This window comes from Erythrolamprus reginae, chromosome 10 (assembly GCF_031021105.1).
Source record: "Erythrolamprus reginae isolate rEryReg1 chromosome 10, rEryReg1.hap1, whole genome shotgun sequence".
In the NCBI taxonomy this organism is placed as follows: domain Eukaryota; kingdom Metazoa; phylum Chordata; class Lepidosauria; order Squamata; family Dipsadidae; genus Erythrolamprus; species Erythrolamprus reginae.
In genome coordinates, this window is record NC_091959.1 from 28,931,127 (window position 1) to 28,955,199 (window position 24,073).

A 24,073-nucleotide genomic window follows, 5' to 3' on the forward strand; every position below is an offset into this window, starting at 1 on the left:
TGATGAGTCTTAAGAATCAGAGTTTCGGCCCTCCGGCCGTCCAGCTTCAAACCTTCTGCCAGCTCTGATGGAACCATCGCATTTGAGATGAGGCTTGCCACCGGTTGGTCTATGGTCGGGAACAACAGGAGATCTTCAATCTCAGGATCGAAAGTGTAAAATCTGCATTCTATGGCGGAAGGCCCTTGTGCAGCCACTGGATGCGGCCATGGGCGCTTGACCGTTTCCATAAATATTTCGGAAGAAGGGATGTGACTTGATTCCTTCGTTGGTTCCGAAAATAATCGGGCCGCTGGCTGGAGGCCGGCTGCTGCCTCTGAAGGTTTAGCGGAGCCCCCAATTTCAGTAATTAGTTTGGATTTTCGTAGGACGTCGAACAGCGCTGGTTTGAAGAGTGACATGGATACTGGCTGTTCCAAGGGCGGGTTCTCATCCTCAGATAACTTGTGCTCACGGTCACTGTCCAGTTCCTTGTCCTCCATCATGGAGTCCTGCAACGAGGATGGCAGAGGTCCCTTCTAGGAGGCCTGGTTGGAGTGGAACCTGCCCTTTGGTGCGAGCCAAAAGCCAATCCATGGGAATATGCGTTGGTCAGCATATCTTGAAACGCAGTGGGCATGTTCTGCCAGGTATCATTTGATCGTAGACCTGCTGCAAATGGCATGAATGTGGCTGTAGGATATTGAGGCCCCGCCAGGGCTTGTGGCTGCAGGAACCACTGATGAGGAGAAGACACTGGAAATTCTGGCCTAAAAGGCACTTCTGAGAGTTGGCCTGGCAAGGTCTGGCGATCCGGAGATAGATCTGTACTATGGACCGATGCTGCCATCGCCAAATGAGCTCCTGGTGAGGTAGCTGGGACCCATGAAGGCAAGGCCGGGCGTGACAAGGCCGGGGGTGGAGGGGTTGAAGAAGGAGCCAGCAAGGCCTCCTTTTGAGCAGCCTCCAGCTGGGCTTCCAGGGTTTAATCCTCCTCTCTGCATCTTTGAGGCCTGAGGAAGAGCTCTTGATCCTATATTAGGAGGAAGATCCTTTGTCGGTCGACTTCAAGACCTCCTCCCTCATTGTCAGGTTCTCAGGGGTAGCACTGCCTGATGGGTCTGACATTATGTCCCCTACTCACAAAAAGATGATCTCCGCTATTCCGTTTGCAAGAATTGTGTCTTTGTGAGTCAGCAATGTCTTGAAAATGTTGCCGAAAAATGGCCGCTGGTAGCTATAGAAGGGGCATTTCCCCTTGAGGCTTCCGTACCCTTGGCGCCTCCAAAATGGCGGGCGCAACTTCTGGCGCCAAACTGACCGGCTTCCTGGCCTTCGGGGTAGCTGCACTGCCTTGAGAAGTTGGCGGGAGCCGATAATAATGCTCCCCGCCTAGTTTCCCTGTCCCAGCATTGCCTTTGACGGGCACTTGCTGCTGTTGCTGTCCACTGCTGAAGAAGTGCCCGTCAGCTGAGAGGTGGCCACTTGCCGCCCACGCCAATTCTCAAGAGAGCGCCCATCAGCTGGGGTTCGGCTTGGCACGCCGCCAAGCTACGCTCCAAAGAATAATTCCTTTTTAAAGTGACGTGTGCTCGCCGCGGCTGCCCGCAGCTCTTCAAAGGAGCTGGGGAGCGGCAAGCGATCACGCCTCCATGGAGGACCTCCTGGGGACTTGTTTGTTGCCTCTGAGCTCCTTTGGGAGTGTAAGGTAAGGCCCCTTGGAGGCAGGGGGGGGGGCAGCTGAGGCCACGAACTCCAAGCTCTCCACTTCTCTCCAGGAGGTATAGCCGCGGAGGCTAGGGACCTCAGAGGGTCACTAGGCCTCCAGGGGTATGGCCACGGAGGCCAAGGACCCAGCTAGGAAAAGGCTGGGACCTCTGGGCAGTGCTCACGGAAAGCAGGGGCCCTGAGGAGGTAAATGATATGCAGGCTGTACTCTCGGAGGGCCGGAGCCTGGAACTTCTATCTTCTCCTTCAGGATCTGTAACAAGAAGAGAAAAGGAGAAAAAAGGCATTATTTATTGCAATCAAATACTCAAACAAGAGAAAGAAAAATCTAGTCCCTGCACTACGACTGAGTTTTTAAGACTGAGCTGTTGGGGGTGGCTATAGGGCGGAGCTAATAATTATTCTAATTAACTCAGTCCCTAACCAATCAGGCTGAAGTATCACCCACATCGGACTCTCCGTAGCAGTGCATTGTAGAATAGGCGTTGATTGCTTACCTGAACGCCTCTTCTCGTGTGATGAGCGGGTTAACAGCAGTCACGTGGGTTGCTCTCTGTCCAATCCGTCGAGGACCGAGCCTAGTCTTTAAAAAGCCTGCTGGATCTGCCCCTTCCCCAGAATTCACGAATCCGTAGACTTAGGCTCAATTGTAGTGGCTCAATAGTGTTCAACTCTCATGATAGGAAAGAAACAGGTTAAAGGAATAACCATAGTTAGAAAAGAAATACAGGGAGGGAAGTGACTGCTGTACCCGCGTATGAGAAGAGGCGTTCAGGTAAGCAATCAACGCCTATTCTCCATACTGAGAGAGCGGGTCCAGCAGTCACATGGGACATACCCAATAGATGAGTCCCTAGGGAGGGATTAGTTCGCTATCGTGAGAGATAACAGATTGGAGGACTCTTCTGCTGAAGGCAGCATCCGCTGAAGCGTAAGAGTCAATTTTGTAATGCCTTATGAAAGAGTTTGGAGAGGCCCAAGTAGCTGCTTTGCAGACTTCTTCCAATGGAGCTTGAGTTGACTATGCGGCAGATGTGGCTGCACTTCTTGTGGAATGTGCTGTGATATTTCTAGGTATGGTGAGGGAAGCTGACTCATAAGCTTTTGAGATAGTCCCTCAGATCCAACGGCCTATTACAATTGAGGATAACTTGGATCCCATGGATCTGGGATGGTAGGCCACGAATAGAGCTTCAGACCTCCGAATGGGTCTTGTCCGTTGGATGTAGATGCTCAGAGCTCTGGTGAGATCTAGGGTGTGCCATCTGACCACATGATGGTATTGAGATTCTAATTCTTCCCTAGACTTTAGTTGACCATCAGAATGAAGAATATTTTTATATGTCAATGTTTTTGTGTGGTCAATTAGGTTTGGATAAATAATGGCCTCCATAGTTGAAAGCCATTGGGGAATTTTAATGTAATATTTATTTTTAATTTCTTGCCATGTCCTCAGTAAGGATTTCCTAATCAGATGTTTATTAAATGTATTCTGCATTTTATTTCCATCTATTCGATTCGATATTGCAGACTAGCATCCGGATGAAACTGGAATACAGGCAGTCCTCGACTTGCATCCACAATTGAACCCAAATTTTCTATTGTTAAGTGAGACATTTGCTAAGTGAGCGTTGCCCCATTTTGCCATGGTTGAATAATTACAACTGATAAGTTAGCAACCTGATTGTTAAGTGAATCTGACTTCCCCGTTGATTTTGCTTGTCAAAAGGTTGCAAAGGGGGATCACATCATGCGGGGATACTGCAACCATCATAAGTATAAACCAGCTGCCAACTGTCTGAACTGTCCACATGATCACGAGGATGCTACAAAGATTGTAACTAGGCTGCAACCATCATCAGTATGAAAAGTGGGCATAAGTCATTTTTTAATGAATTTTAGGCAATTTGTTGTTTAACTTTTTTTTTCAATGCTACAGTAACTTTGAATGGCCCACTAAAAGAACTGTTCTAAGTTGAGGATTATCTGTATTATTCTTTATTGATTGATTGATTGATTGATTGATTGATTGATTGCACAGTATTATTCCTACTAGGTTTTATGGACAAGGAATTAGAAACGTAATACAGTGGTACCTCGAGATACGAGTTTAATTCGTTCCGGACCTGGGCTCTTAAGTCGAGCAGCTCTTATCTCGAACGACTTTTCCCCATAGGAATTAATGTAAATAATTTTAATTGGTTCCAGCCCTCAAAAAACTCACAAAGTTAGTCTAAATTATGCAGAAAGACATGTTTTTAATGAAGAAATGTACATGTACATATAAATGAATAATGAAGTTTCTTTCACTTAACTTGTAAACTTTCTTAAACTTTTAAATTTACATATGTTCAACTTCTCTGCCACCCAATCCTGTAGGACAGAGATCCCCAACCCTTTTTGCACCAGGGACCGGCTTTAAGCGATCAAGAGAGGAATGGGTGAATGAATGGACGGAGGGTGGGAAGGAAGGAAGGAAAGAGGGAAGGGACAGGAACAGAGGAAGGAAGCAAGGAAACTTATGAAAGGGGAGAGTAAGAGAGGAATGAGTGAAGGGAGGGAGGGAGGGAGGGAGGGAAGAAGGTGGGAAGGAGAAAGAAAAGAAGAAATAGAGGAAGGGAAGGTAAAAGAGAGAAAGAAAAAGAGCAAGAAAGAAAGAAAGAAAGAAAGAAAGGGGGAAGGGACAGGAACAGAGGAAGGAAGCAAGGAAACTTATGAAAGGGGAGAGTAAGAGAGGAATGAGTGAAGGGAGGGAGGGAGGGAAGAAGGTGGGAAGGAGAAAGAAAAGAAGAAATAGAGGAAGGGAAGGTAAAAGAGAGAAAGAAAAAGAGCAAGAAAGAAAGCTGCAAGCACCCCCCCGAGCCCCCCAGGCCGGCTGCAACCTTTTAAAACACGCGCGCCGCTTCGCAGCTGTCTCCTGAAGCCGAACGCGGAAGTTAGCGTTTGGCTTCAGGAGACAGCTCCTTGGCGCTTGTATCTCGAATTTGGGCTTGTAAGTAGAACAAAAATATCTCTCCCCTCCCAGCTCTTATCTCGAGTTGCTCTTAAGTAGAGCAGCTCTTATGTCGGGGTTCCACTGTATAGGAAATTAATATTGCAGATGGTTAACTGCAGAAAGATGATGGTGTCACAATATTGTAGAAGGGGATAAAAATTGTACCTGTGATGAAAGACTGGATTATAAAACAAATTGATTTTACAGAAATGGCGAAGTGGACCATTTTTGTGGTCCAAGGGAAAAAAATGACAATGACTTTTCTGAAGGACAAGAAACCTTATATGGATCTTTTGTCGAAACAAGAAAAGATCAAATGGATGGTTTCCTGATTTGAGGATTTAAAAGTTGGGGAAAAGATTAAGATGACAATTACTCAATAAACTGAAAGAAGCATGAAGAGATAGATGAAGATCTTTTTCTTATCTTCCTATCTTTGCATGCTTGTCTTCTTACTTACAACTTTTCACCCGAATCAAAAATGCCATTAATCCACACAGATGCACCCAACCACACAGGCATATACACAAATGCAAACGCAATCCTAGGAATCTCCATTTGGTTGCAATGAGCCCAACCCTACCAACACGTTCGATTTTGCTTGCCGTTGTCAACCCAAGATAAATAATGCAAGACAAAGAGGAAGGACCGACACATACACACACACACACACACACACACACTGCTCCTCAAATGGCTGAATAGCCAAGGAAGACCCCCTTCGTGGCCTCACAATATCACAAGTATCGCTGCCTCTCCTTCAAAGACTCGGCTTTTACATACCAAAGGGGAATGTAAATAAACCATCTGCTTTAAGACCAGCCACCCAACCCATAAATCTCAGGAGCCCCTCAGGAAGTGGGGAAAACAATGTTTACAATGCCTTGCAAAATGCGGGAGCTCTTTATCTAAGGAGGTCAGGAATTCCAGCTATTCTGACCATGTGGCCTCCAACCTCTCCACCCAAAGCTCCAACAAAATGGCCAGGGTCCACCCTTGTTCTCTAGCGTACAGATTCTGCAGGACAAGGAAGGAAATGGAAGGACATGGTAACAAAGGTCCAATATTTGAGAGGCTGCCATAAAGAAGAGGGAATCAATTTAACAGAGTAACAGAAGTGGAAGGCACCTTGGAGGTCTTCTAGTCCAAACCTCCCACCCCACCCCCACCCCCAGCTCAAGCAGGAAACCCCATACCAGTGATGGCGAATCTTTTTTGCTTTGCATGGGGTTGTGTGCATGTGCTATCATGTGTGCACATGCCCACACCCATTCCCTCCACCCCACGTACGTGCACCCCCTCCATGCTGCCCCCATGCATGTGCACAATGCCCCCCTCCATCCCCGCACAGGCCTCATTGAAGCCTGTGATGGTAAAAAAACCCAGCCAAATGGACAAACTAGAACTTCAGAAAAATGGGACTTCTGATTTGCCCTTTGTGCTGTTTTTTGCACTCTGGGGAGTCAGGGAAGCTGGAATGGTATAGGGTCATGATGACACACCTATGGCACACGTGCCACAAATGGCACTGAAGCCATATCAGAGGGCATTCAAGGCATTGCCATACATGCACATGCTAGCACACATGCACATGCACACAAGCTCTAGCACACATGCACATGCTAGCCAACTGATTTTTGGCCTGGGAAAGGTTGCTTCGCCTTCCAGAGGCTTCAGGGAAGCTTCCATGAAGGTCCCCCTGGCCACAGCAGAGAGATGGTGATCAAATCTCAGCTGTGGATCCAGGACACCCAAGTTGCAAAGTCTATCTGAGGGGGTCAATGTTTCCCCACCCCAGAACAATGGACTGACAGATTGAATAGTCCTTAGGTGGAAATGCCCCCAGCCACTTGGTCTTGTCTGTGTTAAACTTGACCCTGTTGACACTCCCCCATCCAGACCCTTACAGCTCCCAGGCACTGGCACATCACATCCACATTTAACAAATGTGGCAAGAAAGATGGGGCAAAAATAATTTAATAAATGTCTCAACAACATAAATTTTTGGCTCAAATTGTGCTCGTTAAGTCGAGAACTAACTGTAAATAAGCTTTTCAGTCATGTGGGCCCTGTCGAGAACGCATTAATTAGCTATTTGCTCAGCTTGACTTTCCTTCCCCAAAAAACTCTGGCCATCAAATAGAAATGTAGAATTTATTTTAATCTATTTACTGCATGTTTATTTACACTTGCATCAACTATAGGATCTTTGGAGAAAGCTATTATTTTGAAAAGTGAGATGAAATTGCAATAAATAAAATGAACATCCCAATACCAGCATGTGTCTATTAAATTACTTGGTGGAAATTCTTTTTAATTGTTCATTTTTCTAAGCAAGCTAAAATCTGTTTCAGATGCAGTTCCCTTGCTGGTTAAGTTTTTTTTAAAGAAGTATTTATTCCTTACAGAGATTTTAAAACAGATGCTTCAATGCTTATCTTTTTCTAAATCACCCTTCAAGGAAAATATTTGGGCTTTCTGAAGCATATTTGAGTAGAAACAATAATGCATTCTAGCAATATTTCTCTCTTACCTTTTGCTCCAGTGGTAACTGAAATGTGACCCCTGGAGCATTAGAACAGGGATCCCCAAACTTGGCAACTTTAAGACTCGTGGACTTCAACTCCCAGTTGATATCTGGGAGTTTAAGTCTACAAGTCTTAAAATTGCCATGTTTGAAAACCTCTGCATTAGAATATAAAACAGCACCTTCCAAACCTGGATAAATTACCCCAAACTGGTTTTTATTAGAGTATCTACACACCAACACTTTACCCAGATTTAATGATTGCAAGGTAGGTTGAAATATATTAAAAATCTCCCAAAGTCTTCCTATAAAGAAAAAAAAATGAAATTGAATGGGTCTCGTCCATTGTATGTAGATTCTCAGCGCTCTGGTGAGATCTAAGGCGTGCCATCTGACCGTAAGATGATGGTTCTGGTTGGAACAAAATGAAGGCAACACAATGTCCTGGGATCTGTGGAACATGGAACTGACCTTGGGTAGAAAGGTGGGGTCCAAACGCTGGACTACTTTGTCCGAATGGAACTGGCATAGATCCTGCCTAATGGAAAGGGCTGCCAATTCTGAGATGCGTCGGGCAGATGTTATCTCCACCAGGAATGCTACCTTGTAAGATAGCTACCTGAAGGATGCTGATCTTAGGGGTTCGTATGGTGCCTGAGTGAGGGAATGGAGAACCCGCGGTAAGTCCCAGGATGGGCATCTGTGAACCCTGGAAGGTCCGAGGTTCGAAATACCTCTTAGAAATTCTTGAATTTCCGGAAAGGAGCGGAGTGGTTGTCTGCGAGGCCTTGCTAAGACCGAAGATAGGGCTGCCAGATGGCGACGGATGGTGCTGGATGAAAGGCCTTGCTGGAATCCCTTCATGAGGAAAGCTACTATTCTGTGGATGGGAATACACAGGGGGTTTAGATCCTTCTGTGAGCACCCTTGGTGTAATTTGGACCAGGTATGGTCGTAAATCCTGTTGGTGGACACCCTTCTGGCTTTTAGGATTATTTCTAGTGTCCGGGTCGTATCCTCACAGATCTAAGTCGCGCCGGATAATAGCCAAGCAGTGAGGTGGAACCACTCCACATCCGGATGGAGAGAGGCCCCCTGCTGCAACATATCCTCCAAAACGGTGAGTCGCCAGGGGTCCTGAACGGACAAATGTTGTAGGTCCGCGAACCAAGGCTGGGGTAGCCAGTGAGGAGCTATCAGTATCACCTGGGCCTTCTCGAGGATGATCTTGTGGATCACGTCTGGGAGAATTGGAATTGGAGGGAAGGCGTAAAGCAGCTCTCGAGGCCAAGGGATTGTGAGTGCATTTGTCGCCTCCTCTCCCGGGGATGGGAACCTGGAGTAGAATCGAGGGAGTTGAGCATTGGCCTCAGTCGCAAATAGGTCTAGCAATGGGTGACCGAACCTAAGGCAAATTTGCTGAAACAGAGCCCAATGAAGGCTCCACTCTCCTGGATCCAGAGTCGACCGGGAAAGCCAATCCGCCTGTACATTGAGGACTTTCAATATGTGATCGGCCCCTAATGAATGAAGATGCCTCTCTGCCCAGAGACCCAACTTCAGGGCTTCTCTCATCAGGGCCTTGGACCTGGTGCCCCCTTGTCTGCAAATATGACTCTTTGTAGCTATATTGTCCGTGAGAATCAGGACATGTTGATTGATGATGTGCGGTTTGAATTGTTTGAGGGCCAAAGACAGCGCTCTCTATTCCAGCCAGTTGATAGGTCTGGAAGCCTCCTCCGCTGTCCACGTGCCTTGGGCTATCAGGCCCTGGGCATGGGCTCCCCAGCCCGTTAAACTGGCATCCGTGGTGATGGTGAATTGATGTGGACACCTGAAGGGGGATCCCTTGTTCAGAGCGGGGGAGGTCCACCATGTATGGGATCTTAAGACTGTGGTTGGGACGGTGACAGTAACAGAAGCCATTGGAGACCCCTGGCATGAAGACGGGCCCAGGGGATAATGCCAATGCAGGACACCATCTTTCCCAGTAGAGAAGACAGGGTAATGATGGAAGTCCTTCTCTGATATCGTATTTGGGAAATGAGCTCCTTAATACTGACTTTTCTCTAAGTAGAGAGAAAAAACTGAGAGAGATCAGAATTTATGATAGCCCCCAGGTGTTGAATAAAAGTAGACGGATGGAGCTGATTTTTCTTGAGATTGATGGAGAAACCATGATCCTGTAGGATAGACATGGTAATGTTGATGTCTGAGCAGGTGTCCTCTTTAGAGGCCCCATGAATTAATATGTCATCCAAATAGCATAAATATGAATGGGTGTGGCTCGGATGTGAGCCGCCAGGGCTCCTACGAGCTTAGTAAAGATTCGAGGAGCCAAGAAGAGCCCGAAGGGCATGGCCCTATATTAATAGTGCTTGCCCTGGAAGGCGAAGCGTAGGAATTTCCTGTGACCTTTGGCAATGGGAATATGAAGATAGGATTTTGTGAGATCCAAGAAGACCATAAAGTCCCCAGGATGGATAGCGGCTAGGATGGATGACAAGGAATGCATCTTAAATTTCCTATATTTAATAAACTGGTTCAAATTTTTAAGCTCTAAGATGGCTCTCTATCCTCCAGATGTCTTAGGGACTACGAAGAGGATGGAGTAGAAGCCCAGACCTCTTTGGGAAGCGGGAACTGGTTGGATAGCCCTGATAGACAACAGATGTTGAATAGCTTCCTCCATTCGTAGACGAGATGGAGAAGACCTGGGGGATGGGCAAGAAATGAAACGTTTAGGAGGTATGGAAATAAACTCCAACTGAAGACCCTATTCCAAGTAGCAATAACCCAGGGGTCCTTACAGGAATGCCGCCATCTGGAGGAGAACCAAGCCAGGCGCCCCCCTATGGGAATGGAATGAAGCTCACCATCTGGGCTTTCTGGAAGCTCTGGTCGAGGAGGAACCTCTTTGGTAATGGGATCCTCTACCCCTGGGGTTTCTGCCAACTTGGGAGCGAAAACGAGGAGAATACTGACCTGAGTTTCTCTGGAAAGCGAACCCTTGATCCTGTTGACGGTTGGGACGTCAAAAGGATTGAGTTTTGATGGCCTTCTTGTTGGTGGGCCCCAAAACTTTCTTTTTTGTCAGAGGTTTCAGTGAGAAGAGGGTCCAGGAGGTCGCCAAATAGGTCGCGCTTCAAAGGACCCATGGCCAGCTGCCATTTTTGCCTCACTCCTGCCTGCCAAGGGCGCAGCCATAGAAGTCTTCTGGCTGTCGTTGAGGCCGCTACTGACCTGGCTGCAAATCTTGATTGCAAGGTAGCATCAGCTACATATTGGGCCGCTGCAAAAACTTTGTTGAAATCCTGTTGGGTCCGTACATCATCAGGGGAAATGTGCTGTTGGAGCTGTTGAAGCCACAAAATCATAGCTCTAGAAAAGAAAGATGCTGTTGTTGCACTCTTGATAGCCCAGGTATCAGCGAAGAAACATCTTTTGAGCAGCTGCTCTAGGCGTTTGTCTTCAGGTTTTAATACCTCCTCTGCTTCACCAGGCATAGCAGCCGCAGAGTGTAGAGTCTTAACCGGTTCATCAGGTTTATGGCAGACAAGAAGGTCTTCATAAGAAGGGGAAGGCTTACATAGTTTCTTGTCTTTAGTTGTGGGATTGAAGCCAAAGGTTGGGTGGTCCCACAGCTTGAGCAGAGCATCTTTGAACAATTTCAGCATGGGGATGACCTCTCTGTCTTCCTGTTCCTCCATGAAGAATGGTAGATTTTCCTCATGAGGATCTGTGGAAGGAACAGATTGTTTATCTTGTCCGGCTAAGCCTGTAGAAACTCTTGCCTTAAATAGAAGAGATTTGAAGAGTTGGAATGGAAAAATCGAAGCCGGGGTTGGAATCTTGATATGAGATTCCTCATCTTCTGACAGGCAATGGAACGGGTCATCTTTATCCTCTACGTCCACATCGTCATTCTCATCCTGAGAAGAATCTGAATCCTCATTAATTGGAATTCTGCAGGATGAGAGAGAACTCACGGGCCGAGGGGCGCGCGGAAGGGGAGAGTGAGAAGGCACATTGATGGCCAAGAGCTTGGCATCAATGGCTTTAGATAAGGCAGAAAACATAGATTGAAACTCTGGAGGCAGATTAGTAATGGTTGCAGGTAAAGATGGAGATTTCCTGAAGGCCTGGGATGGGTCTGGCTAGGAGGGATCTTCCATAATGTCTGGCTCCTCTGGACCTAAGCCCCATAAGTTCAGTTGGGGTCTGTTTAGGTTTGGCTCATTCAGAGAGAGCACAGGGACCCTAGAGGGAGGCAGGTTAGAAGCCTCTGGGGTGTCAGGGCTAACGTGCACTTGGGCCTACACTTTTAAACGTTTAGCTGATTTTTCATATATTCTCTGCAAAGCTTGGTCCCTTCTCTTCTCAGCCCTGGTAGGTCTAGCCATTGTAGGGGCTCCCAAGGAAGAGGAGGAAGAGGCCTGGGGGATATTATCAATTTCATCACCAGTAGGCCTAACTTCTCTGGGACCTTTACATGTGCCTCTCTTGGGAAATGAAGTCATGGCCTGAACAAATTACAGGGACAAGACGTGAGCCAAAATTTTTGGTGGGAGAAGCTTCTAGGGCAACGTTCCCAAGAGGAAGGGGGCCCTGCTCCTAGGCCCAGGAGCGTCTGCAACTCACAGTCAATCTGGTCAATACCATAGTTCAGGCCAGGGAGTGCAGAGGGACAGGCCTCGCTAACTTTAATCAAAGTAAACCAAGGCACACTGGTTTGGAGGCCTAGCCAGGGAGAAAAGGCCTGAGGGACTCAAAGCTTACTCCAGGGCCAAGCAGCGGACTTACTGGTGCCAGGTGGGACGCGCGTGGGCGATCCGCAAGTGCCGACAATTACTGAACGCTGAGGGCCTTCGCGCCAAAATAAACCGCTCCGAGATTTTGCAAATGGAGGGAATACTAAAGTCCGGGGGACAATCAAGGGAAGCTTGCTAACAGTCCCTCACCACAGGAGGGAGTAAGCCCTTTAAAAAAAACTTTTATTATATTCTTAGCTTGCCGGTAAACCTCCTGGCCGAGTAGATTTACAAGAAAATACAATCTGGCAGCAGCGCGAGCAGGACGTTTTAGAAAAAACCCGCAACAGCCACAGCTTCTCCCTTGGTGCCGAGCCCAGTAAGGCTGGCGCGGAACCAAGGCAAGCTTTAAGTAAAAGGCAATAATAAATTTTTACTTATCTGGATAGAAAGAAGACAAAGGGAAGGTGTTTTGCGAGAGGAACGAGCCACCACGAGTCCTGCTGGATCGCAGGACCGAGCAAATTCTGGGGAAGGGGCGGATCCAGCAGACTTTTTAAAGACTAGGCTCGGTCCTCGACGGATTGGACAGCGAACAACCCACATCACTGCAGGACCCGCTCAATCAGTATAGAGAAACAATCAATACAAACTCAAGGTAAACCACTCCAAACTTGTGTTTGCAGAAAATATGACTTCAGCAACAGAGGTCTGGAATGCTCTGCCTGACTCCATTGTTACATCCTCAAACCCTCATAGCTTCAACCTTAAACTGTCTACCGTGGACCTCATCCCATTCCTAAGAGATCTGCAAAGGGGGCGTGCATAAGCGCACCAGCCCTGTCCCTGTCCTACTGTCCCCATGTACTTTAATTCATTTTCTTCATTCATGCCCATATTCATACTTATATGTACTATCTTGTACATGTTTGACAAACTAATAAATAATAAAATAATAAAGTAAAGTAAAATACAATACAATATAAAATAAAATAAAATAACCAGCATTGTGTCTTGCCTCCTTTGTTTATTTAATTGGACCCTTTTTAAACAGTTGTAGGATTTGTTGGGGGCGGAGGGGAGAGGCCCCATTTGAGATCACGTTTATGGAGACATACAGAAGGAGAGTTTGCCAGCCTTTTAGCAGCACGGCAGGAAGCGGAAATTGCTGAGGCTACCACAACTGTGATTGCTACATCGTCCTCCTTGTCTGAAATCTGGGAAGCTTAGAAAACAAGAGTGTTACTGCTTTGCATTTTTGTTTTAATAGCCAAGACTGTTCAAATAGTGAAGATAGGAAGAAGTCAGAAGGTCAGCGCTGTGTTTGCAGATGTGGTGCAGCCGAGTGCATCAAGCAGCAGGTTGCTTGGCCTCTCACACAAACACCACAGCATCCTCTTCGGCCAGCTCTGGGCTCTCCTGGACCTCCCTTCCTCCTCCTCCTCCTCCTCCTCCTCCTCTATGAGCTTGTCTTGGGCCCTGATGAAGGCATTCTCCAGCCACACTTCCAAGTAAACACAACCATCATTCGAGATCATCAATCCCGGGGCTCCACATGATAACAGTCTCCCCATAACTTCCTCTTTTATATATATATAGCTTTTTTGTGGTCATTGAAAAAAGGCTATTTGTTGGCCTCATGTACAAGTAAAGTCCAGTCCAGTCAAGTCCTTCGGAAACAAGAGAAAGGGATGGAAGAAAATCCAAAGAAAAGAGGTGTGTTTTTTATCTGCTCAGGGGCAGTCAATTCCTTAAGTGGAAGGAAACACACAATTACAGCCCCAAAGATATGTAGCAGGAAATAAAACTTCGGTGAACCTGGGTGGTATTTTCTTCAGAGGAATTGATTACCTTGCTTGAGACCAGCGTTCTGAAGAGACTTCGGGGATCCCTGACTGACGATTGCACCTAGGAGCAGAATTTCTATGGCTAAACAAGGCAGTCATGCCCCATTTTATCAAGCTTTTTTTTCTTTTTGCCACAGCTGGTAAGCAAATTACTGTAGTGAAAACAACCCTGTGGTCATCAAGCAGGTCTTGCTTTCCCCCAATTACATCCAATGACCACTAAATAAATGGTTCTAAGTCAAGGACTACACCTGCAGGTCCAACAAATTCACTGCATAAGGGAATAAATAGTTTGGTCTTCTCCAACAGTTCAGAACTTCCAATTTCCCACCGGCTACAAATATGTGTAAGGATTTGTGGAATTCTCAAATAAACAGCTAGCAGAAATTCCATTATGCTACTCCAAGATGTTAAATTTGCTTTAAAATATTTCATGTCGTATTTAAATACTCAATACCCAATATTTCATACTCATACAAGACAGAGTCAAATATGATTTGCCATGTTAGCTTTGTACGCCCACCAAACCAGCTACACCAAAACTAAATCAATTCTTGTACTTATTTATTTTTTTATAATAGAATTCTGTATTGGCCACGTGTGGCTGGACACAAGGAATCTGTACCTGAGCTCTCAGTGTGCAAACAAACAACAAAGTGAAATGGTAATAATCTATATCTGGCGAAACTATGACACACGTGCCACAGCCGACACACCGAACCCTCTCTGCGGTCACAACCCAGCTCAGCTCCACTGCGAACGCACATGTGCGCCTCCTGCCAGCCAGCTGACTTTCAGGATGTGCGGGGCGCATGCGAGATGTACATGTGCTGGAATCGTGCAAGCGTGGGGGGGGGGGCGGAGGGCTTGTGCGTATGCGTGGGGGAGCATGGGGGCACAGTGGCACCCTATGGCCCATTTTTTGTCCCAGGAGGCTGCAGAGAGGATGTTAGGCCCAAATCAGGGACAGGACAGCGTGGAGAGTTGCATCCACATGGGAGGGGCGGGGCATGCATTATGGGTGCTGGCACACAGGCACTTTCAGCACAAGAGAGAGAGAGAGAGAGAGAGAAAGAAAGAAAGAAAGGAAGGAAGGAAGGAAGGAAGGAAGGAAGGAAGGAAGGAAGGAAGGAAGGAAGGAAGGAAGGAAGGAAGGAAGGAAGAACTTCCATGCCACCCTTCTTGACCAACTCAGGGCAGTGTTGTAATTCCGTCTGAGGCCCCTCAGGGAACGGCTGATCCTCTGCCGGCTTCCTGCTCAGAGGGGGAGGATGAGGAACAGGAGGTTCAGGCAGACGGGGAGGAGGAATCTCAGGCTGAGGGAGAGGGAGGACAGCCAGAGTCCCCCGAGGGGGAGCTCTCCCCAGCAAGCAGCCTGGATTCCTTAGATGAAAATGCACAAGCAATAATCGATCTCCGGCAGAGAAGAGCAACACAACGAAGGGGACAATTAGCCAGGTACTTTCAGCACTAAAGAGGCAACAGCTGGGTTTGGATGTGGTGCTCTCTGGAAAGGCTGAAAAGGCAGACCCACCCTTCCTGGCTTGTGGAGTATTATCTTTGGGAGTCCTGGGACCTGGCTGTGATCTTTGGCGTCTTGGAATTCTGGTTTGTGACTTTGAATACTGAAACCTTGGGGGAAAAAGGTGTGGGTCTTATTCTCTAGAGTGGTGGGTGTGCCAGAAAGAAGTCTGCTGTATTGTCTGGCCATCAGGACTCTGCTGTGAAGTCTCATAGCCTGCCTGTTGGGAAGAACAGGTTTTTCTCTGTGTTTATTTTTCAAACTATAAAGTGCTTTTGCTTTTACCAGCGTGTCTGGCTGCTTTTTCCAGTTGGTGTTAAAGTCTGGGGGCACCCAGACAGAACAGGCAGTGTACAACAAAAAAATACTATACAATATAATATAATGTATAGAACTCTAATTACTAACAATACTACAAAAACTAAGAACATTTCCAAAATAGCCCCATCTATCCCAACACAATTGTCCATATTAGCCCCATCTATCCCAACACAATTGTCCATATTCATGCAATCCAATCAACAGGCTGGGGACAATCCCACGGCTCACGGCCCCCATGCTTGCCAGCAGAGATGAGTCTTCAAAGCTTTGCGAAAGACCAGGAGGGGTTGCGGTATGTATCTCCAGAGGGAGTTTGTTCCAAAGGGCTGGGGCAGCCACAGAGAAGGCACTTCTAAGTCCCACCAGACGACATTGTCTGGCCAAAGGAACCTGGAGAAAGCAGATTCTATGGAACCAAACTGGCTGCTGGGATGCATGAAGCAGAGGATGGTCCCGTAGATAATCTGGTCCTAAGCCATGGTAGGTTTTGTAGGTCATAACCAGCACTTTGCCGACTCTGGCATGGTGCTCATCTCCTTTTCAAGGTCATTAAGCCACTTCTAGTCATGTGGCCAGCATGATGTCCCGGAGCGCTGTTATCTTCCAAGTGAAATGGTACCTATTTATCTACTTGTGTTTGCATGCTTTCAGAGAGCTAGGCTGGCAGGAGCTGGGGTGAGGATGTGACATCACACCGTCATGTGGTGCCTTAGGTCTCAAACCTGGCCTGTGGCTTTCCATCTTAACTGCGCCACATTTTCAGTTATTGTAACTTACTATAAGTAAGAATTGTGGAACTATTGCATATTTAGTCTACATCAGGCGCCCCCAATCTTGACAACTTTACGGGCCTGTGGACTTCAACTCTCAAAAGTCCACTGGCCTGGCTGGGGAATTCTGGAAGTTGAAGTCCACAGGCCTTAAAAGTTGCCAAGATTAGATTTTGCATCCTTCACAGCAGCAAATGCAGTCTCTGTAAATTTTGTAAACAAAGTACAGTATATTGCCTTTATCTATACCCACAATTCAACAAATAAATCCTGTTTAAGGCTCCTTATCTATTGCAATTATTTTAAAAAGCAACACCTACAAAATATTACCTCAGAAAAGATATAACCACAAAAAGGTTTTGCAATGTTTTCAGTACTACTGTTCTTTTAAGGAAGTGTCTCTGTATGATGAAATAGTGGAGAACATTCCAGCTCTCAGTATTTATAAACTTGATGATGAAACAAGTATTTTCATGCTCTGCATAGTAAAAGGAGTCTGTGTTGCTGGTTTTGCACTTATGTGGATTTTATTATAACCTAGCTAAGCATTTTAGGATTCTCTAATGTTCATAGAGAGTGAAAGCAAAGGTAGTCCTTGACTTACAACTATAATTGAGCCTAAAATGTTTGTTGCCAAGTGAGACATTTGTTAAGTGAGTTTTGCCCCTTTTAATGACCTTTCTTGCCATATTTGTTAAGTGATCACCTCATTGAATTTGCTTCTCAGAAGGTCGCAAAAGGTAATTTACCTGACCCTGGAACACTACGAGTATCATAAATATGAACCACTCACCAAGCATCTAAATTATGATCACATGACCGCAGGGATGCTGTAACGGTCATAAGTGTGAAAAACATGTTCATTGCTTATATAATAATTACGAAATTCCCTGGATCTATTTCATGATCATGTTAATTATGGATTAAGTCAACAATTACACCCCTTTAAGAATAGGTCACAAATCTACTTAAAGCTGCTTTCAAGTGGAAAAACTGGGAGGATATTTTACTTTTAAAAAATTCATTTATAGATCTGCTGATTATTTGAAAAGTATTGTTTTAGCTCAGCTCAGACATTATGATTTAACTCTAAAAATGGGAATCAGGATTTACCAACAGCAGAGAACTACAGAAAAGACTAGACCACTTGTGACCCTGCTTGAATAGGGTGGGTTGGACTATAAGACCTCCAAGGTCCCTTTCAACTCTGTTATTCTGACCCACTGGATTATCATTTCAGAGATACTTTACCAGATTCCTCAAAGCCTCCAACAATGGCAGAGCTTCTAACTTACTTGAAAAGTTCTTAAAAATTCAGAGATATTCAGAGATTTATCTGTCTTGAAACCAGGCCATGTTGGGCTGCAAAGCTTGCTCAGATATGAGGGCTAGTACAGAAAATGTTTAATAATAATAATAATAATAATAATAATAATAATAATAATAATAATAATAATGCAATAAATAAATAATAAATAAATAAATAAAAACATTAATTTATAATTAGTGATGGGCGAACCCAACGGTGTTTGGGTTCGGCAAGTTCGGACGAACTTCACGTAAAGTTCGGACGAACACGAACCCGAACGGTCTGTGGCACCAAAGCTCCGCCCCCAGAATCCCATTGTTTTTTATTTTAACAGATTTGTTATTTTTATTTATTTTTACGAAAAAGGACACCGCAGCGGCCCGTATACATGCCGCTGCAAGTAAAGGGGGGTCTTTTCATGTAAAAATAAAAAAAAAATTACGTGAAAACACCTCTCTTTGCAGCAGACGTGGTTGGTAAATCCACAGTAACTGAATTCAAACATGCCTGGGATAAACATATATCCATCCTAAGATAAAATACAGGAAATAGTATAAGGGCAGACTAGATGGACCATGAGGTCTTTTTCTGCCGTCAGTCTTCTATGTTTCTATGTTTTCTATGTTTGCTTGCGGCGCCCTTTTTCGTAAAAAAAAAAAATTTTAACATGAAAAAATCTCCCTTTGAAGGAGCTGGGGAATCCCTCCCACGAAGAGATTCCAGGGGCGGAGCTTTGACGTCACATATACCGGCAGGTTGCTACGGACGCCAAGGTGATCACTTCCTGGATTCCATGGAATCCAGGAAGTGATCACCTTGGCATCCTTAGCAACCTGCCGGTATATGTGACGTCAAAGCTCCGCCCCCAGAATCTTCATGGGATTCCCCAGCTCCTTTTGTGCCTCCCTCCCAGCCTCCCTCCCGGGCGACAGCTCCTCAGTGTTCGCCCTCCTCTGCCGCCACTGGCACCCGGGTCCTCCTCCTCTTCTCACAGAGGACAGCCGGGCGGTGGCTTTTGCGGTGTTCGGCACAAACGCCGAATCGAAGCACAATTTTTTTAAAAAATTCGGGTTCGGGTCCAGCATGCCGAACACCACAAAATTCGGTACGGACCCGAATTGTGTGGGTTCGGTTCACCCAACACTATTTATAATGCCCTTTTAACAGCAAGCCATATACTGTACAACTAACAAAGACAGACAGACAGTAGGCAATACACACACTTAGCTAAAACACAACTAAAACCACAAAACATGTTAAAAACATTCCCAACCTCTCCAATTTCTTCCCCTCTTGCTGATCCCCAGAACAAGGATGTTTCAATCTGCTGAATCAAGGAGAAAGGTCTTTAATGCCTTGCAGAAGGGGGGAAAATTCTCCTCTACCCGAAGCTCTAAGGGAAGACTGTTCCACAGACATTTATAGTTAATAATAATACTTGATCATTTTGTGTCATATTTTATATTATTTGTCAAATTTTCATTCTAGGGGAATCCTGGATTTTAGATGCATTCTGTAAATGGGTCCATTGGAGATACTGCGGTTGAAAGTCCATGCTCCAAAGATGAGCCATTTCAGCCAGTTAAAACGTTAGAGAGGAGAGTTTTAGAATTATATAGATGTGTCTTAAGGAGGAATCCTATTAATGGAATTATGAACATGCAGAAAATTCCCAAATTCTTAAGACATGCAAATCTTTCCATGCCTTACCAGCTGCTGTATCTAATATAGGATGGTTTACTCTATCTTCTCATGCATTCAATTGCTTCTGTCTTTTTATATCATAATATCTGGAGCAGATTCTTAAATGGTGTTTTTTGCACTATATAGACTGGGATAAGGCAGCCATTATAATTCCCTGTTAATAATATTTGCTCTTAAAATTTTAGCACAACTATTCTGGACACTTCTTTCTTCAAAATAACAAAACAAACAGCTGTCCTAAGGTAACCAAACACTTGGCAGTCTCTAAGATTAAGCCCAAATATCATTAGTTTGCAAACAAAATGCCACAGGGCCTGTTTTCTTAGGGAAACAGCGTTTATTGCTCCTTGTATCTCTTGGCATAGTGCCCTAGAGTGCAAAGAAAACCCACCTGATGCAAAAATTGTTCTTTTTTGCTGGATTCCACAAACGACGCTGCCCCTCAAACATCCCAACAGGACAAGCTTTTATTTTATATATTTATTTAATTGGAATTATCTGCCGCTCGACTCCAATAGGACTCACTTCATAATTTATTGAAAATCGTTTTGGGCAGTAAACACTGCTTGCCTGCCCAGGCAAAGAAAGGAAACAATTCAATAAAAAGTGACATCTGACAACAGCATATACAATCCACAGCCCCAAATTAAATGGGAGGGTCAAAACTAAGTCAGCAAATTTTAAGGATTTTCTTGGAAGGCCTATAAAAGCAAACCAGGTCAAACCTGCCATGGAAATTCATTCCCTATCGGTGATGCCTCTCCTGTAGATGGCCAAGTCAGGATCCCCCTCCTCTCTTCACTGACATCTTAATTACTGTTTTACCTACTGTATTACTGTAATGGAAGATCACAGAGACAGCCTTTCCATATTACTTTGGTTCCAACTCTTGTATATTCCTATTTAGGAATGCATGACTTCTTATGACCGAAAATGGAAGAGCGAGTTTAGGCTATGACACATTCTATGTATTTAAAAAAAAATTACACATGCATAAAACTAGATGTTCCTTGTGTTACAATGAGGAGAGCAGTGCACTGGGGTGGAAGTGAGTGTTCAAGAGATTGGGTGTTTTTTCTTAAAGCCACAAAACAAATCAGCCAACCAACATGGGGTTTTTTTTCATCCATTGCAAGCACCTATTCCTTCCCCAACAATTCACTCTGCTTAAGGTTTTTCTTTACAGATTAATGAATATTTTAATATAGTCGTCTAAATCCTGGGCTTCCCCTCCTTCCCGGCAATGCCCCTGCTTAAGGAAACATGGATAACGAGATCAATAACAACGAACAAAATGGCATTTTTATGCTCGTACTGTACTTTAAAAGAACGAGACCTAACAGGATAATCTTTTTTTAATAATCAAAAGCTTGAACATGCTCCGACATCAATGGGGCCTCTACGCAAAGACAGTCACAATTCTTCTCCACTCATATTTGTTTACTTGCCTACTTCTCATTTTACTCCAATGCTAAACGGATTAAAGTTTTGCAGTTGTTGTTTCTTTTTGGGTCCTGGCCTAAATCCTTTCCTGCAGTCAAAGATTAAACTTGTAGAGAAAAACACGGAGGAGAAAAGGGGGGGGGGGTTTGAGCCCTTTGAGGAGGTGGAACAACCCTGTTAGAAATGAGATCTATGACTCACATTTTGACCTTGTCAACAGCCACCCAGGTGCGGTCCCTAAGGTCAAACTGTTGCCCCAACTGGGTTTAGACCTTCCCGAAAGTCCCTTTGTCCCCCCCCCCCAAAAACCCACGGAGCTCCACTTCCACACTGCTGGTGTTATTGGCCCTAAGAGGGAAGTTGTGTTTCCTTCCTACCAGGGGCTGAGGGGAAGGACACCCCGACCCCACCACTAGCAACTCTCCCGAGGGGGCACTGGCTCCCCCCATTTGACTGATTCACACACCACCAAAGAAAGTTGTCTTCTCTCTCAAACCTCCCGACACACACACACACGGAGGTCATGCGGGATTTCTCTCCCTCACCCACCCACCCCAACTTCTGCTCCAGCATGAAGCCGCCAGCTGTCGAAGGGGAACGTCAGGCCCAACACCCCCCCCCTCCTTTGGCCTTTCCAAAAGCGGCAGCGGTGGGGAGGAGAGGAGGACCAAGCGCTACCCGCCGCCTTCCGACCCTCAGCAGCCCTGGAGCTCGGACGAGGAGCACTCGCTGAGGGACATTTTTAATTGCAACTTCTACCTCCGAGTATAAACAATCAGGAGTTATGTAAAAAAACTAAACAAAAACGTTTTCTCCCGCGTTTGATTCGTCCCAGGGGGGGGGGGGGAGAGAGACAATTCCTCTCCCTCAAAGCCCCCGGGGCTCCTCGAGGTCCCACAGCCGTGCCCCCCCCCAATTCCCCTCGTCCGCGCAAGGGCCTGTCCCGCCTGGGATGCTCGGAAGCACGCGCCCCTCCGCCCCCTCCCCCCTGTAATCAGAAGAAAGAGAAAGCGAGGCCGGCGGGGGGGAGGGCAAAAGCTGCCGGCTGTTGGGGCCTCCAAGGGCCGCCCGCCACCCGACGCAGAGCTCCAGGGGCCGGCGCGCTCGGCTTGTTTACGTCTCCAAGCCGCCCCCAGGGAAAGCCGAGCCGGTCGCCTTGCGCGGGAGGCCGGTTGGGTCACCCGGAGGCCCCTGCGGGCTACCTGGAAGGGGCGGCAGGGGCCAGACGCCCCCCCTCCCCACAAAAACCAACACGGAAACACACGCGCGCACAGCCCCCGTCCGCCCGTCCCCTCCTGTGGCCAGGCTCCGGCCAGGCTGCGGGGGTCGTGGAAGAGGCGCCCCCTCCCCAACACCAAGGCGAATGCCGCTCTTCCCGGCAAAGGGGGGCGGGGTCCAGCGCGCGTTTGGAGACCCCCGCCTCCGTTGGGAAGGCGCCCCATTTTTTGGCCTCGCCTCTTCTCCCCCCCCCCGCCACACTTGCCCCCAAAGCCTGGACGGGCCCGCTTCTCTCTCCCCTCACCCCTCAAAAGCCCCCCCGCCGAAAACTCACTTTTCCCGCTTGCCGACCGCAGGCAAAGCGCGATGCAGAGCAGGAGCAGGAGCCCCCTCGCCAAGGCCCGGGACCCCCCTGCGGCGCCAGGCTTCATTCCTCTGCTTGGTGGGTCGGAGCTGGGATTCAAAAGGGCCTCGACGAACCCAAAGGATAAGGATGCAAAACACGATCTCCCCCGTCGTCCCGCGTCCTCTTCGCCCCCTTGGCCGGGACCAGGCGAGCCGGAGTTCGGAAGGGGGGGCGGCTTTCAACCTCCCCCTGGCCCAAGACAACCCAGAGAAGCCCACCCGCCCAGGGAGGAGGAGGGGCGGGGGAGCCGGGGGGAAGGAGGGGCGGAGGCGGCTTCTTTTGCGGAGGGCCAGAAAGGCCTGGGGAAACGCGGGAGGGGGTCCGGGCCTGGCTTGGGGGTCTCGCTGAGGAGGCTCCGGAGCCGCCGCCGCCGCCTCTTCCTCCTCCAGCTGCGACGGGAGGCCGGGGCGCGCGGCTCAGCCCCGCCTGCTCTCATGCAAGGGGAGTCCGCACGGGAGGCGCCGCAGCGAGCGATCCGCATCTTCGGCCTCCATGTTGGCTGTGGCTTCCCCCGGCTCCGCTCGGCTGGAAGGGAGACGGCGGGAGGCCCCCGGGCGAGGAGGGGGCTTGCCTTCCTTTCCTTCCCGCTCGGCCGAGGAAGCCCCGGAGCGGACTCGGCCCTGCCTGGACCGGGGAGGAGGAGGAGGAGAAGCCACGCAAGCCTTTCAACCGCGAGGCTGGCGAGGGCGGGCCCGGCGCTCCGTCCGCCCCGCGAGAAAAGCCCCCGAAGGCGCCGCCCGCGAGGGTCTCCTGGGCCGGGAAGCCCCCCCGAGCGACCGAGACTGCGAAGGGCGAGCGCGCAATCGCCGCGGCTGCTCCTGCCCTCCTTGGCTCTTCCTTCGGCGGGCGAGAGGCAAAATCCGGAGCCTGATGAATGGAGGGAGGGGAGACAGGAAGGAGGCGGGCGGTGAAGGCTTCCCCCCGCGCCGCCCCTTCGCCGCTCGCCGCCTCCCCTGTTCCCAGGCTGCGAAGGCCGCCCCGAGGGAGGCGCCGCCGCCGCCTCCCCGGCTGTCACTCGGCGGGCGCCGCGCTGCTGCTGCCCCACGCAGGGCAGAAATCACCCCGGGGGAGAAGAGCGAGGGCCGGGCTCCTTCCGCCACTTTCCTGCTTCCCTTCCTTCCCAACCGGCCTCTCGATGGCGGCGGCGGCGGCGGGGGGTTCCCAGCCTCGGAGCTAGCGGGGGGGGGGGGCGGCCGGGTCCGGCTCCCGCCGCTGATGCAGTTGCAGAGCCACGCGAGGTGGCTGCGGGAACAAAGCGCCGCGCCCCCCTGACGGCTTCCGAAGCAGCGCTGGGCGAAAGAGGGCGGGCGGGCAGCGGCGGAAGGCGAGAGGTGCCTCTTCGCGCGCTCGATCTGCAGCGGGGGCGTCCTCGGCCCAAGGACCTCGGGGGTCGGGGACGAGCTTTGCCAAGAGGGACCGGGTGGCGACTGCACCGGGCTCGGCTGGGTGGCGCGCGGGGGGAGGGGGTCCTTGGCTTCTGCTGGGGGGTGGCGGAGGGACGCAGCGGCGGCGGCAAGAAAGGAATAAACAAATAGCGCAATAAACGGACAGGG

At 48.1% G+C, this 24,073-nt stretch overlaps 1 protein-coding gene across 3 annotated transcripts in view; it reads right to left on the reverse strand.

Moving 5' to 3' along the window:
* Positions 1 to 23,511, reverse strand: part of IGF1R (insulin like growth factor 1 receptor) — a 449,624-nt gene extending 426,113 nt beyond the window's left edge. For 2 of the 3 annotated variants that reach the window (XM_070762987.1, XM_070762988.1), the window contains exon 1: positions 22,449 to 23,511. In XM_070762987.1, the coding sequence (XP_070619088.1) occupies positions 22,449 to 22,545 (97 nt within the window). In that variant the 5' untranslated portion in view covers positions 22,546 to 23,511. The remainder of the gene's footprint in view (positions 1 to 22,448) is intronic. The other variant, XM_070762986.1, reaches the window with a different exon arrangement.
* Between the last annotated feature and the right edge of the window lie 562 nt (positions 23,512 to 24,073).